Source organism: Limanda limanda, chromosome 13 (genome assembly GCF_963576545.1).
Source record: "Limanda limanda chromosome 13, fLimLim1.1, whole genome shotgun sequence".
Classification (NCBI taxonomy): domain Eukaryota; kingdom Metazoa; phylum Chordata; class Actinopteri; order Pleuronectiformes; family Pleuronectidae; genus Limanda; species Limanda limanda.
In genome coordinates this window covers 10,909,146-10,926,035 of record NC_083648.1, presented here as the reverse complement: position 1 = coordinate 10,926,035, position 16,890 = coordinate 10,909,146, and the positions used below count along the sequence as shown (strand labels likewise).

General features: G+C 40.3%; 1 protein-coding gene across 1 annotated transcript; it reads right to left on the bottom strand.

The window, feature by feature from the left end:
• Nucleotides 1-305: 305 nt before the first annotated feature.
• On the bottom strand, nt 306-16,890 carry LOC133018292 (coiled-coil domain-containing protein 178). The gene is given in 21 exon segments (XM_061084613.1): nt 306-382; nt 1,589-1,615; nt 1,618-1,666; nt 2,642-2,776; nt 5,758-5,907; nt 8,719-8,878; nt 9,177-9,322; nt 9,505-9,618; nt 9,736-9,864; nt 10,207-10,269; nt 10,380-10,563; nt 10,680-10,816; nt 11,067-11,162; nt 11,269-11,422; nt 12,026-12,168; nt 13,103-13,323; nt 13,440-13,643; nt 14,021-14,100; nt 14,178-14,230; nt 14,301-14,443; nt 16,833-16,890. Coding segments are annotated over 21 exon segments (2,523 nt in total).

Here is a 16,890-nt window from a genome sequence, read left to right as displayed (position 1 = left end):
ACACTGCCTGTAATTATTCTCTTTTCCAATTAATGGTGACATAGATTAATTATCTGATGAGGCAAAGCCAATTGCAATCATTCACCCAGCTAAAATTAGATCAGTCCTGACAGCAGCATGAAAGTCACCTGTTTCATTGTTATGGATTCGCTGCAAGTAAAGAGGGGGGGAATAGTGAAGCGTGCTAGGGTAAGTAAGTTGTCTGGTACAGGTGAATGTCCAATTACACCGCTGTTTGAACTGAAGGCATCTACTCATTCGATCTGGCGGCATCTGGACCAGCGTGTTTGTTCACCCCGGCATCATCATCGGTGGAAGTAGAGTCGTCTGTCAGGGATTTCAGGAAGGCAGCGATGAGCTGAATTTCTCCTGACAACCCCTCCTGTTTGAAAAAGGGGATAAACACAAACGAAAAGAGACTAATTAAGAAAATGTAGCTTTTGTTAAGTGGCAATAACACCGGGTCCATGTGCATCCAACAATTGTGAGAGCTAAAGTACCATCTTGTTCTTATTTTTGTGTGGAAGGAGAACCAGAGGCTCCTGGTGAACCATGTCCAGGTTCAGTGCTCTTCTGTTTTAAAAACCTCAGCATCCAGTTTTTCTATTAAACTGCCTGGCACTGTCAACCAGCTTGGGAATCTGAACCGGACTAGCCATGCAGAAATTCTCTGACTAACAATTATATCAGAAACAGGATCTTGGATTACTGTCCCCCGGGACTGGGGCAGTGGGCGTCTGCTCCAATCATTACTGGCCATTCAACAAGGCTCTGCACTGCTCTCTGCTGTTAGCCATTGTCAATTATGCCATCCCTAGTGTAAACTCGCAGAACACAAAGCTGAACTGCCAGTTCTGGCAGGAGTGTAACGGGATGACAGCCCGCCGCCCCCCCACTCCCACTCCCGCCCCCCCCACCCCCCACCCACTACCACCCACCCAGCCGAGGGTTCCCCAGGCCTTCCTCCCCTAAAGATACTTTTGAGCAAACTGCCATTTGGCTTCTGATTCGAGCACGCCTTAGCCGTGAAAGCGCTAACCTGACCTCTCTTGTGTTCTGCTTGTGGGGTTAAGTGGACATGATGGATTAGCACAGGCCTCATCAGGATTCACCCTGGTTTAACTCCAGTAACAACTGGTATCGTTTCTATACATTTCTACATTTCTTTCTAATAAACTGGCACCTGATCCTGATAATCCTTGCATGATATTCGCCGTCTGCATCTCCGTGTGAACTTCTGTCCGACTCAAAAGACCAAGTGCACTCTCAGGGGCAGTGCATTTCTTTATGGATCACATTCAAGGTCTTAATATTTAGGCAATCATGCAGATTGCGTGTTTATGCGTGCTCATAAACTCATAAATTTTTCCCTTTTTTACTCATAAAGGTTTTTCTTCTCCGTGTGTGTAGACCCTGAGCCGGGCTGCTCATGAGGAGCCTGTTTAAAGTGAATGCTGCCTGCTCTGATGGGCCCTGTGCTGAGCTGTGACGGGTGACGGTGCGGTGCGCTTGAATACACCAGCTCTTTTGTCCTTCACACTCTGCAGCTCTGTGATAGCTCCTCCCCCTGTGCCCCACTCCTCCCTGCCTTGAGCCGTGATCTGCTGGGGCCTTTCGAGGCTGGGCTGCTGAGACATGGCTGCTCCCTGTAATGTCTGGACCAGACCTATCAAAAACCCATGTCAGCAGCCAGAGGAAGAGGAGCTGAGATGTGGGCCACTTAATAGCCCTTGCACTAGGTTCACCCTGGAAAACCTCCAATCAGATTTTAGCACATTTAACCTCCAGCATATCTGATAAATGGAGATGAATTATAATTCTAAGGTTTAATTTACCCCCCAAAAAACAAGATTGGAATATTACACCAAGATAACTGACGGACACGGCTAGCCACAGGTTTGCGATGCCCTGTACTTAAGGGATAAAGTGATCCATAGTATGACTGCACGCCGCCTGGCTCTGCTGTAATGCTGGACAGAACATTTCATAAAGATTCATCACTGTCCCTCCGTCCGCTTTGACCTCATCTCACGTCACAGCACAGATTAGACACCGATTATCCTCTAATTGAAGATCCTTACTTCTCAACCTTGCAGGAGACGCTGCTGCTCGTGTGCAAGGCGGACGGAAGGTTATTCACAAGCAAGAAACGGAGCTGTAATACAGACATCCACCATTTGCATCGCACTCACGAGTCAAAAAGTGCCCTCGCTAAACAGCAAACAGGCTCCGATGTTAATGCGATGTGACCAAACACAATGTGTTGTGTATATAGAGACATCCAGAGAGGCAGAGCCAACCCCACACATGGGGTCACTGCATGGGCCCTCTCCAAGACACATCATCCATCACATCAGTCTGTGATCTCATGAGTGAATGTATAGTCTGTAATGTAAGAGTGGCATCTTTAACTCCACCATCGCAGGGAGGCGTGGATCCTCTGTGGCGGTTTGCCTGGCTGCCCTTAGCTTTGTGAAGAAGACACAAGGCAATGGAGTAGGTTGAAACAATAGCAGTTATAACGAGAAGTTACTGTAGTAAGAGACCAGGGTGAAAGTTGAAGAGAGGGACTGGTCTTGTAAATGAATGGTGACACGTTGTGAAGCCTTCCTGCCTGTTTTACATGTATATGTAGAAATACCTGGGCTGTTTTTATTTTCTGGTTGGTCTCTTGAGAGAGCGCCTGGCACCGGTCCAGTTCAGCCTGGCTGTAGAGGCTGCGTTGTTTGAAGTATTTCACCAGAGCTTTGTGCATCCTCTTCTGCAACAAAGAGAGCTAGGGGGAGAGAAGGCAGAGAAAAGGAATTGGTAAGGCAGGAGAGGAAATTAATGGCAGTGTTCAAGAAGAATGATGGAGGGGAATAGAGAAAGCAGTCAATAGCCCATTCTGCAGTACACGGGCCTGACAGGAATTTCACAGTCTCTTGGTTTCTCTGCCCACTCGTGTGCACTCATCAGAATCCAGTCACATCTGGCTGCCAGGATGGGGGGTTAATTTTCTCTAAATGCTTCAGCAGTTTTGTTCTAGCCGAGGCAAACTCTGTGACTGCAAAGCTGATGAGTAAAATATTTCTACTTCACCCAGTTTAACTTTATACCAATCCCCTCAAGACATATTTTACACATACACACAGAGTCATGAACCCCCCACTGAAACCAGAAATTATTCCTAGTCTCTTGGAAAGACATGCTGCTTGCTTTATTATTTGAACACAGTTTCAAGCAAAGAGGTTTAAATTCTGATAGATGCCGTTGCTTTTCTTCCCCCTCCATCTCTCCACTCTTCCTACAAAGCTTATCATTGCTTGGCAATGTGTTCCCCAGTGCATTGAAAACTAAAGCGAATTAGCTCAGTCATCAGCTCCTGAAGGAAAGACAATAACAAGAATGCACTTTATGGTGTACCCTGTTAGAAGCTAAGAGCTGAAAGCCTCCACATAAACAAAGCAATGCTTACATGTACAGTAGATTCAAGGGGATGTTTATAAGAGCTGCGTACTGGCAAGTGCTATCACATGCTAATTAATCAGGCTTTTTTTTTTCTTTGACAAAGGGAGGATTTTGCATATTTGATTTATACTTGTTGAATTTAGATGAATTCATGAGCTCATCAGATAATGAATAAATAGGACATTACACTAATACAACAAACAATAAAAGGATTTGTAGGTTGTTGTGGATGAAGACAACTATTTGTATCTGAAATACAGGTCTATTAAAGCTGTAAACTATAATGTATATATATTTCAAAGTAATATGTTTAAGCTTTTCCCACCTGTTATCATGGAGTATGACTAACAAGTACATTTATGTGCCTAATACTTACTGTTAGAGTCACAACTTTCCTGGTGGACAATAGTCATAAATATAGAATACATTTCAAGTATTTCAAAGTATCAACATATTTTATTAAAGTTCAAGTATATTGTGTATTATGCTGTTGGACAATTGCTATTATTATTATTGATACCTTAATGTGAAGGTAGAATTTTACTTTTTCTCCCTGCTAAGCAGTTTAATCTGATCCAATATATTATATATTATAAGCTCATGTCTGTTATGTGTATATTCTCTGTCTGTAGAATAGCAATTAACTAGGCCAACCAATAATTGGATTAATGCAGAAGCATAAAAATGACAAAATCCCTAAAAGTACAAGTACAGTACTAGTACACCAGGGGCCTGAGCAAATGTACTTTGTTACATTTCACAACTAACTAATATTCAGTTATAAGAACTGACACTGTTACCATGTGACAACTTTTAGAAAGTGAATCATTTCAACATCTGAAGCAGAAATATAACCTGAACCTTAACATACAGGCTACGTAACTACTACAGTTAGGAAAAGTCCAAATCACAATATTTGATTCCTTCCATCTAAACACTTAGTACAAATAAGCATGATATTAGGACATGTAATCCTGCATTTTATTGTGACAAACATCTTTTTTTGCATGTCTGTACTTTATTTCTTAGGCATTTTGGGTCATAAAGTGTCTTGAAATCATGCTGGAGGTTGTTTTAAGATCCCTGCTCTCATGATGATAATTTAAGGATCCTAAAAAGATTGTGTCCCTTAGTTGAATATAATAAAAGAGATTAGACACCTGACAGAAATGACTGGTTTGAGGCAGCTCACACACATGCACCACTGCTCTGTTCTCCTCAAATGATCCTGACAACGTTAAGACTAAATTGTTGAAGACGATCACATTGTGTAATGTGCGCGCTAACTGGGACACATATATGCAAACATTATAAGGATAATTGGAAAGACGAGTGCTTGAGTGTTCCTGTATAAATCAGATTAAATGTAATAGGCCTGCTTCTACATTTCAGAAACATTGTTGATTATAAGCTTGTTATAAAAAAACTAAATTTAGGCATGAAACACTTGCCGAGAGGCTGCTGCTGCTGCCGGAGAAGTGTAGAGTCGAAACAAACAAAAATGGTGAAGGCTGAATCCAGAGTAAAAGAAAATCAGGCTTTGATCATGAGCGTGGAAAATCCTGTCCACAGGATTTTATTTTTGCATGCATTTTTCACTTGATAACATTCATGCAGTTAGATGAGGAATTGCTCAAGTAAAGGTATTAGTAATTTCTTGGAATAAATAATATGTATTTTTCATCGCAGGAGCAGCGTGCCTTCTTCTTGGTGTTATGGTTGTCATGTGTAATTCTATTCCAGTAAAATACTGTCAAAGACTATAAAGAGTAAAACTGTGACATGCTGCCGAGTTGTCTCCCTCAACTAGTCAAGACCTGCGATGCTATATTAGCATTTAAGACACGTTCATTGTCTGAGCTTCATCCGTGTTTCCCTCTGATCCTTCACCACTTCCTGGGGTAAGCACACTTTGTAACAAGATGACAATGACACGTCTCCCCTCAGAACACCTCATAAGAAAAGTGTAATCAGGAAAAACCACAAGTTATAGCATGTGCATGTACCATCAACCTCTTGCTGTACTCCCCTTGGTGGCAAAATAGTTATCATTACATTATGTCACATCCATCATCCTCCTCCACTCAAGTTATCTAATCATTATTAGATTGCTGCAGTAACCTCCTCACTGGTTCCCAAGCTGAAACCTTCTTCAAATTACTGACCATGCAAAGAAGACTTATCTAGTGCTCGGAAGAATAACATGAGGAAACACAGCAGAGGTTCACCAGCAGATATGTGAAATCATTAGTTATTTAAAGAGGGGCAAAATAATCTAAATATAGCGAAAGGTTAAATAAACATTACCTGTGTGTAATAATGTAAAGATCTGTGTTCATGGTTCTTCTTGCTCAGTGCTGACACTTCCTCGTGTCTGGCCTCCATGAGGATCTTCTTCAGACCCTCATACTCACTTGCCAGCTGCTGGTTCTCCTCCAGTGCAGCTTTTAGTGCTTCCTACACACACACACACACACACACACACGTGACAACAAAACAAAAGGTTGAAAGTCAAACACTAAAGGTAAACAATATTTTGAATAATAGCCTTAAAATAACCACAAAGACACAAGCAGGCACGAGGTCGAGTGTTGCCCCGGGCACCAATCTGATACCTGCTTTCTGTTCTGACACTTTGTACCTTCACTGCATAGATCACTGTGGCACTGAGAGCTTGAGTTCTATATTGACACTAACAAAGACGCTATATTTACTGTAATGAGCATCAGTCACTTAATGATAATGATCCGGTGCATCTGACTGGTGCATCATTCAATGTCAATAATTTACTAAAAAGGTACAAGGCCTGGAACCAGGGTTCTTTTACACTGTCAATTAAATTTTACAACGTTCACTAATTGTGTTGTGTTAGTATTATGACTATTTTAACAATGTTCCTTCCTCTCACTATCTAGAAATGAAGCCATATTATCCCCAATACGAATGCTGCCATCTTGTGCATTTGGATCCAGTGTCTGCACCGTGGCGATGGTGGGGAATGAGCCGCAGTAGCCGGGTCCCACCGATTCATGCACTCGACAAATCAAGAGTTATTTTCATTTGCCAACCGTGACGTTTCACCCCGTTTTTTATAGCATCTAATAAAAATGGGGAAATGAACACTTGGATAGACATTAGTGTGATAAGAACCAGCTACGGTATAATGATAGAAACCATCTTTGGGGAAAACGTGTACTTTGACTTTTTAATTCGTTCCAGGTCCTGTCCATTAACGTGGAGGAGGCAGGGTTTACGACCTATACTGCAGCCAGCCACCAGAGGGGAATAGAGAGGCTTTGGTTTCACTTTTGGAGAGAAATCATGTCGTCCATCTTTAAATACAGAGACCACAGATTCACTGGCAGGAGGTACAGTTCACCTCGAAAAAATAATGGGTGATCACACAAGTTAATGTTGTCGTGACACAAAAAGAAGAGTTTTTACACATCAAAATGAACTGGATAGTCAATATACTGTACAGCCCTGTCCATACTGTACAGTTACACAGGCCATTTAGAGGAAACATTAGTTTAACACTGATCTGCAATGTGTGCACACAACATAATACATGCACTCTGTATCCGTGCTGTTAATTAACGCAATGTAAATACCAGACATAAAACAATGGACTCTTCTCTCTGGTAATTCAAGCAAGTAAATCACAGTGAGCATGTGTCTCTCTCTGCATGTCCGCCTTTTCATTTGATCCTTGTTTCCCGAGCACTGGATGTGTGATTGGTGAATATCTCCAACACTACCTGCAGACATAATGAAGTGTGTCTCTGCAGTAAAACAGAACAGCACTAAAGTGATGAGTTTAACCCAGCAGAAAGAGGGGCTGTAAACATGACAAATGCCTGCTATTGATTTCAGGTTTAATTACTCCATGCAGCACTGACAAAGCCCATCTGACGCTGTTGTGAAGTGTAAATGGAACAAATTACACTTCATTGCCCATAAGAAACTGATTGCGTCTGCATTCTGCGTTGTTTACTTTGTCCTCACCGAGCGACAAGGCCCCGATCAAATCCAAAAAACAGATGCGTGTATGAAAGTCCTCTCAGATTTGCATGGTTTTAATAGAGCTGACCACTCCACTTCGATATACCGTGTATTTGTGTCTTTAAAATTAACCATCAGCAGGTTGTATTTAATACACCAGGCTGTTAATTCTATGAACCTGTATCTGTTTGTGTTTTAAAGGGGGGGGCTGCATCCAACAGGAGCTTATTGGGGTCAGCTTGTTTACAGTAAATCTCATATTGGAGATTCTGCTTCATGGCCCGTGATTTCCGAATGCACACTGCTTATTATGTTATGCTAATTTACACATTTTGTGTATCTTTATATCAGTCCCGACGGTTACAGCGACCAATTTCCTTTAGAAACTTTGGATTGACTGTGATCTTTGTATTTGCTGCGGCGCATTGTTGTTGTATCATCTTATTTCATCAAGTGAAAAGACTAAACCCCTTTTTTGCATGGCTAATTTTTATCTGGCTAATGGGAGTTGTCTATGAGGAAGACTTCTAATTCTTAAACTGTCTCACACCAACAACTTCTTTAAAGTTGCTGCACTTGGATGCATGGCGGCTTAAGCTCCATTGCCTTTTCTTGTTTTGAACTAATGCATTCTTGATCACCGTTTAATGAAACTATATACCACATGGCGATTTCACATTAGATAAGCCATGTGAAACCCCCATCAGCAAAGAGGCTCTGGCTGGGGCTGATAATCCTGCAGATGAAAACCTACAATAAACAGGGGTTTCTCTTACAAAGGAGTGTTCAAACACAGGCCATTTTGTGCACAGTACTCTCACACACGTTTTTTTTTATAACACAAGAGCCCGTTTTTGACATCAATACAGGAAAGTCCTGATTATATGCTTATTTGATATTGGGAGCCGTGTGCGTGCGCTGGAAATTGCCGTTTGAAAGTGTCGGCCCACAGGTAACAAAATAGGCAAAGCTTCTCACCGCGACACGCATCATCAAATTCGTCCAGACAAAAGACTATAACAACAGTGAGTTGTCATTTGTGGGAAAAGCACTTAAACAAGATGGCCATGGCTTGTAATTTTAATTGCACACAGCTCTTTTCTCTCTGCATCTTAAGAGAAGTATTGTGACACGCAATGTGCTGACACTAATCCACAAACAAATAAACAACGAGATGTGTTTTACAGCTTCACAGTATATGACACAAAAAAAGAAGGCGTGTGTGTTCCAGAGAGTTATAGAGACAAACATTTTTTCGGGTGTTACCTTGGTTTCTTCCATTTCCCTTCTCCTCGCTGTAACGTGAGCGCTTTGTGTCTGCATGGATCGCTGTGTTTGTCGTTGGCAGTTATTAATATCAGACTGCAAGGTGCTCATTATAAGAGCAGCTGATTTGTTTCTGAAATCCACCGCATCAAACACACTTCTGGAAGGAGAAATCAAACACAAAGAGGAATATTATGCCTCTAAAATTATCGTTTTTATTATTATTGTTATACTTTAGATGACACTTGTATTTAAGAAACATCCAGGTTCCCGAAAAAAATAGCATCAAAGAAATACTAAAATATTTGAGAGAAAAGCTCCGTTATTTATTTAAGTACAGTGTTTATTCCTGTCTTCAAAAGTGTTTGTATCGCCATCACATTTAAAAACACAGCGTTTTCCCATTATTGCGATCATTTCCTTAATCTAAACAATTGTTCTGGAGTGTTTCCTCTTACTGGAGTTCCTCGAGGACTTCTGGCACGCTCGCAACGATTTTTTCCAATTCATCCGAAGATTCCTGGTATTCTTCGCACTTCTTCGTGAGGTCACTGATCCTCAGCTGGGTGTCGTCACATCTCTTTACAGTTGCAGAGTGTAAATCCTGTAAAGAAAAGAGCAGCATTAGCTTTAAAACTCCTTTGAGCAAGAGATTATTTTGTTCAACAATGAACAAAAATTTACGTGATGAATAGCTGTGAGTTGCTTGGTGCTCAATGAGCTCTACTGAATGAACCTGACTTCAGAGGAACTGATTTATGAAATCATTAGTTGGACTGTTCTTACCTGGGCGGCTTTCAAGAGGTCAACTCTGAGTTTCTTCTCCCTCTCAAGGTCCAGTAACGTATTCCTGTGCTCGTACTGAATCTTCTCAAAATGTTCTGTCACCTTTTTGATTTTCTTAACAAAACCAAAATGAACGAAATCGCATTAAATAGTTTAGAAATAGTTGCTTTTAGTCTTTTTTTTAAAAGTCAAAAAAATTGTCTTCGGACTAAGACGAATTATTATTAGTACCTCAACTTTTGTCTCTAGTGCTTTTGTTGTTGAAGATGCTTCCTGTAAATCGTTGTGAAGTTTTTGGTTGGTTAGCTCTGAGCTCCTTGTCTGTCGTTGTATCGCCTCCCTGACGTCTGCACACTGACCCTGATGCAAAAGAAAAATACAAGGCAGAATGTCATCATCCCTATTTAATAATAACATGAACTGGAGCTGAAAACCAGAAGAGGAAATAATATGCAATTGAATCCATCTATGCATTTAAACAACCTTTACGAAAGATAAAAGATTCTGCATTTAATGATACTGTCTCATACATATTGTGTACAGTACATGTGCTCTAACATGCACACTGTATGATGCTTCCATACTGTAACTATAAGCTTAAAACTGAATACGTTTGCAGAAATCTAGTTAAATCCACTAAGATCTACTTTGTCTGGACTTTTTCCCTCATGGTGAAGGCTGTGAAGCGGCTGGTGAATTCACCTGCAGCAGTTCCAGGACAGTTATCCGACCTGTCAGATCTTCCTTCAGGTTTTCTATCTCTGTCTGTGGAGCACACAAAGGCCACGGAGTAACAAGCAGCTAGAATCTCACATTTCCATACAGACGGTGACTCGTGCCGTGAACACAGAACATGTACACATGTTGTCACTGACCCTGGCCCTCTGCTCTTCCACGAAGGTGAGGTGCTCCTGCTCGTTCAGCTTAGTCTTGGTGACGCTGTGCCGGGCGACAACTCGGGTCACCTCCTCCTTGGCCTTTTCCCGCCGCTCATCATTGTCAAGGGTTTTCTGGAGCATCTGCTCTCTCTGCGAGCGCAGGTGCTTCACTGCTTTCTCACTGAGAAAAAATCCCCCAGTAAAGTAATGGTGAACAAACACGTGGCCCTCAGCTGTAGTGATATCAGATGAAAGATGCTGCATGTTCCTCCACCGGTTCCGGTCTTAACAACGTACCTCTCCGAAATGTTCCTCTTGTAGTCTTCAACATTCTGCTCACACTCCATGTTTTCTTTACAGAGCGCTGCGAGAGCATTACGTTTGGAATGGAACTGCTCTTCTATGCAGGAAACCTCTTCTTCCCCATTAAGTTTCTGTGGACAATATAACATACAGTACACCACTGAGTGGATGCACTTACCCAAAACACCTTGCTGTGCCATAGATTCAAACATTATTAGCATGCATGGCTCCAGTGACAGTCCAATCTCAACGTCGGTGGTCGCATGCTTCGCTCTACTCAATGAACTCTCAAGAAACACATAAGGAAAGTAGCAGAAGCAGCACTGGCGTTATAGGGGGAGGGGGGGGGGGACTTTTGAATGCTGCTGTGACGATACTTACAGATCTCTCGATATCCTCTTGCAATGCCATTACTTTCTCTTGTAATTTCTTGTTCTCTTGCCTTTCATCCTCAATTTGACTTTTTAATTGTGAAATCTGTAATATGACAATGGAAAAAATTGATTTTTGACAACTTTTACATCATGATAAAAGCTGCATTTCTGAAAATTGTAAAAATGTAAATATGGCCGGTATAAGTTACCCGGTCTTCCTCAGTTTTCTCCAGCTCCATCATCTCAGGGATGCGTTGCTTCATGGCTGCACACTTGTCTTCTGTAAGAGCAACTGTCTTTTCAGCAACCTCGATCTCAGCACAGAGACTTTTCTCAAGCGTCGTCATCTGGTTTAAATCTTCCCTGGATAGAAAAACCATTTGTCTTTAGTTATTTAACTGTTGGTTGAATACTAAGAATCACACGTTGACCCACAATGCATTGCTATAATGTTTTACCAATGATATTGATGATACCACAACCAACACGGTACATCAAATCATGTAAAAACATATTTTACAGCACATCATGCACACCTGTAAAAGTAAAGGATTTTTTATTTTGTATTTACTTTATTATGATGAGCTTTTAGTTTTGTAACATAATTTTATATGGATTTATCACATTAATCACATAACACATTTAAAATATTACTGTTAAAACAATTCGAAATCCATTATTTTGGGTATCAGGACACCTACACCTTTGTGTAGGCTTCTTAACAAATGTCCAGGTTTCTATGGATACAATCAATTTAATATATATTTATATTTTAATAATATACGCTTGTGCACTGATTCAGAATGCTGATTAAACTGTCTTATTCAGACCTCTGCCGACCAGTCCTTAACACTGCCACTGATGATGCTGAATAAGATCTGAAGAAAGATTTCCCCTGTCTTCTCAACTGTACTACTTTAATAGTAAACTTGTCTTTTACTCTACTACAGTTCAGACGAGACTCACAATGTGTTAGCCAGCTGAGTCTCCATCGTCAACACGATATGGTCCAATGATATTTTCTCATTGTTGGCTTCCAGTTCCATCTTTTTAAACTCCTCCTGGACCATCAGGAGATCACTTTGTGTTTTTGAGTTTACCTCATCAGCCTGAAAATATAAAAGAGTAAGAGGTAATGAACAAATTCCTAAATGTTCTGTTATAAAAAAAATAACTCTGCTGACACTTCATACTCAATCCCATACCTGTAGCTGTTCACTCCCTCAAGCCAATACAGAGGTTATATACTAAAGGGTTTTTATATTGTCTCTTAGCCCAAGGTTCACAATTTACCCTGGACTTAAGTTAGGCTGATTTTTAGGATTTAGAAAGAATGAAAATGCAAAATTTCTGGTTAAAATTTAGCAGTGTCATACTGATCCCTCTGTTTCTTCTCTCTACTAATAAACTTACACAGAATACAATATTTTCATGTTAACATTAAGCTCAAAATACAGCTGAGGTCATGTCATCAAATTTGAATTCATCCTGTGATAAATTAAAGAATTTAAAAAGAAGAAAAGCTAAAAGAAAAGACAAAGTTATTAGGACTCATTGTCTGGGGACGGTGAACGTCTGAACCAAATTTAATGTCGGTCCAGTCAATTGTTAAAATACAGATTTTACGCCAGACTTTGGATGGACAATGGATGAACAAACCAACAAACTATTACAATCCCTGGTGCCAAGAAAAAGAGTTAAAAAGCAGCGAGTGGGTGAGTGAGATAGAGGAAGTGTGTGAGGGAGAAACGAGTGTGTATGAAGCGACTGTACAGTTGAAATCTGAAAAAACTTAGAAAAATACAGGCACTGTACTAAGGCAACCTTGTTGTGTTTGGTTGTAAAAGAGAATAAAAGCCAAACAAATGCATTGTGCAGTTTCAAACAATCGGACTATTATAGTAAATATTAACCATCACATTTTGGCATAAGCGCGATTATAATTTAGCTGCTTCTCAAAAAAAGCTGTTGATCACATCCCTACAATCACAGGTTACCAGCTTTTATCAACATGGCAGCAGAATAAATCAAATTAGAATCTACCTTTGCTTGTGCAGTGTTGATTTGATTAATAGCGGTTCTCTGGAGGTCCAGGTTCTCTTTCACAACGGGTGTTTGTTTTTGGGCAAAGTTGATGTCCTTGTGTAAATGCTGGTTCAACACCTCTGTGTCTGATAGTTTCTCTTGGAGCTTGTCCAGCTTCTCTTTTTCCAATTTGAGCTGCCACTTCAGTTCACTGATGTCTCTGTTGCAAGCCTCGTGCTCTAGAAAAGCATTAGTGGAGTAATGGTGAGGTTTGGAGGTGCAGGAGAACAAGATCACAACACTTCATAAGGAACCGGTCCCGGAGGAGATGACAAACCAGCTTATCTTTACAAACCTTTTTGGACGACGGAGGAATGCTCTTGTTGCTTCCCCAGTGAAACCCTCTCAACCTTGCTCTCCAGGTATCTCTTTCTCCTCTTCTCTTTGTGGAGAGCTTCCTCTGTGGACTGCCGATCAGCCTCCAGCCGCTCAATCAGACCCACCACCTCTCCAAGGACGTCATTTATGTTCTTCAATAGTGGCGATAATGGAGAACTTTCTAGAGGGGGGCAAACTTTACACCGTATTTCATTATATGGTTGCATTCTATTCAATTAACTGTTTTTCAAAGCTATGCTAACATAAATTGACCAAGTGCAGGTAAACAGAAACCTCATCCACTGAATTTCATTCACATAATTGAAAACTGGGCAGCATATAATAATAATAATTTGTAATTATTGACACGAAAGGTGTGAACCAGTAGCTGTGACTCCATTATTGTCAGTGATGTAACCAATAACGCTACAGGCAATGAAACGTCGTCCAAACTATTCCACCGTCTACCTCCCAGTATGTGCTGCTCTTTTGTCTGCATGGATACTAGGACCAGTGTGTGCTTCTCTATGTCAGAATCAAAACAATAAATGTATTCACCTCTTGCCATAATCGCGACACCTTCGACGAACAACTCTGTAGACATCATCGATTCGGTGCCCGAGTCTCTCCGTTGAAATCTGTTAAAAAGCAGTAATACTTATGTTCTTTTTTAAATAAACAACTGACAGGAAATGAAAACCTTCCAAAACCTCACCTTGAAGTTTTGCTGTATTGATGCTTGTCCTGGTCGATCTGCGGCGGACATTTTCAACACAAGAACAAAAGCATAGATTTTTACTCTTATCAGGATGTTTGGTTTTGATCGCATCTGACATCAGTTTACCTGCTGACACCAATTGTCCACAGCCATCCTCAGCTCTTGCATATGGTAAATAGCGTTGTTGACACATGGCGAGGGACTGTTGAGCAAAGCACAAGTGCGACGTCGACCGGAGCAAACGACTTGAAGATCTGCTTGATCTTGAGGAACACAAACAAAGCTTTAAGAGAAGCAAAGAAACGACAACCGTATTTGAAGTTTGACTTTACCTAATGGCACAATTCCCCTGAAATATATTGCAAATAACCTTTAACAAACCTTTAATTAATGAAAAGCAAATCATAAAAAAAACAGACTCACTATACTTCTTTAACTTTATTTTGAAAAGTATTAAGGACAATGTGTTTAGCTGTGAGATTTTCTTTGGATATTTTCTGTCTCTGTGATTCAGTTTGCATTGACTGCAATGTATTAGAGGCGTCAGAGGAAGAGCAGGGACAACAAAACTGAACATCTCAAGACAAACCCAAGGGCACATTTCTTAGTGGTGAAAGGACGCCATCTGGCGGAGGAAAAGGGTAAAAGACAACAGTGGTGCAGTATTACAATATACACATGAATGTGCAGATAGCTGGACTAATTTTTGTAATTAGTTAGTGGCATTAATCTCAGTATACTGTATCTTATTTCAACTAAGAGTATGTACTAGCATAAACGCTATTAGATAAAAAGGTAGGAAACAATCACCATCAGGGTTACAGACAATTCTGTTCTTTGAAAAATCCTGTTTAAATAAACATAGTGTCCGTTTTATACACTAAAAGATAATGCCAAATAGTAATACTAGCAGTTATCTAGCCTGTTGTCATAGGAGAACCACTCTTGGTGCTGAATAGTATAGGATTAGGCTTCATTTATCATATCATAACGTGAAACTGATCTGTTTTTTTTCTTTTTGCAGCGAGGCAGCAATACGATCCTGTAAGTATATATCCAAAATGTAGATTGTTAAAAAGTGTGAGCAGGAACTCAAATTTGCTCAAATGACATGGTTGATTGGTGTTTCCTTGTACCTGACCGATCCAAGTTCAAACTTCTTTTCACTTGTACTCAACTTTGCAGGGTGAGGACCAACCCATCACACGTGGTGTGTGTGCACCAGCAGACATTTGTATACCTGTCTTGCCGAACATATGACAGTGACATTTGGTGTGGTCTGGCAGCTTTTATGCACAGCATCACATTTGTTGGGTAGTTACTATGCACCTTACCTGCATTGAATAAAAAGTCAATACAATCCAGTGGAGTTACCACCAAAAACTGTAAAGGACCTGCAGACATATACATCGTCTAATCAGGAAGGAAAGGGTCGGTCACAAAGTCTTTATTTGGAACTAGTTGAAGCCTTCCCACCTGAGTTGACACACAGAACCATTATTCTCTGTTAATTAGTCCAATGACCAGTGAGTGAGCTGACTCAGACCAATGCAGGGGCAGAGAATAGAGAAAACTGAGGTGGGGGGGCCCAGAAATAAAGGCCATCTGTTGCAGAGCAGTTCAGATGAATAATACACACAGAAAGAACCAGGTGGGGTGGCAAAGTGGTAAGGGAATATGTCAGTGGTGGGCTGAATTAGCTTGATATGATGCCAGGGTGTATTATAGCAACAGAGGAAGGCCCATGTGAGGGTGATGGCCAATCGCCTGCCATCATTACAGTGATAGATTACACTGTTATGTCTTCAACATGGTTCAGTATCATTACAATGCAAGTAGAGGGGTCAGTTTGTTATGTGCACATTTGTACCTTAAAAAAAATCAAGGACCGACTAGGCTGTATGGTGAAAAGATTCAGCTACTGAATTTAGCTCCTGACTGAAGGAAGTGGTTTTAAACTCTTCTTTATCAGCAGAGAATAACTAACACTTGATAAACTGCTACACATTTGACAAATCTGAGGTAGAACATTAAAACCAGAATACCTTCTCCCCAACTTTTGTTACATTGCAATTAATGAAAATTATACTATATATGATATACAGCCCTGGTCACTATGGTCGAATTTGAATTAGCTCAGGTCAATCTATTATTATCTGGCTCTTTAAAATGAGAGAAACACTATGATTTGAGAGAAATATTGAAGTTAATAAAAATATTCATCGTATTTCAGTTAAGAGAGACAATTTGTGCCACAGCAATATCGGGAAATTAAAACACACTTACTATGTTACTTTTAATCATATTATTGATTGTTTATATAATTTATTAAATATTTCCATCCATAGACATGTATTGGGAAGACAGTAAGTTTCATAGATTCGATATAATAATTATTAAATTTATTTCAAGGGGAATATTGTGTTGAATATATTCCAATATGTATCTCTCATTACCTTTTTGTTTTTTACTAAGAATGTCAATTTGTCATATCTATTAAATCACATATATCCTTTCTCACTACGAATCAAGTTTAACAGCTGAGGTGTGTGAGGATGAAGTTGATTTATTTATGACTAGCATCACTAGTCACTTAACAACAATAGCTGAGTCGGTTAAACTTAACCTTAACTAACTAGTAGCTTTCCTCACCTTGTTTGCTCGGTCGTCCTTCTCTGGATGGATATCTGAGCGGTTCCACGTCGGGCAT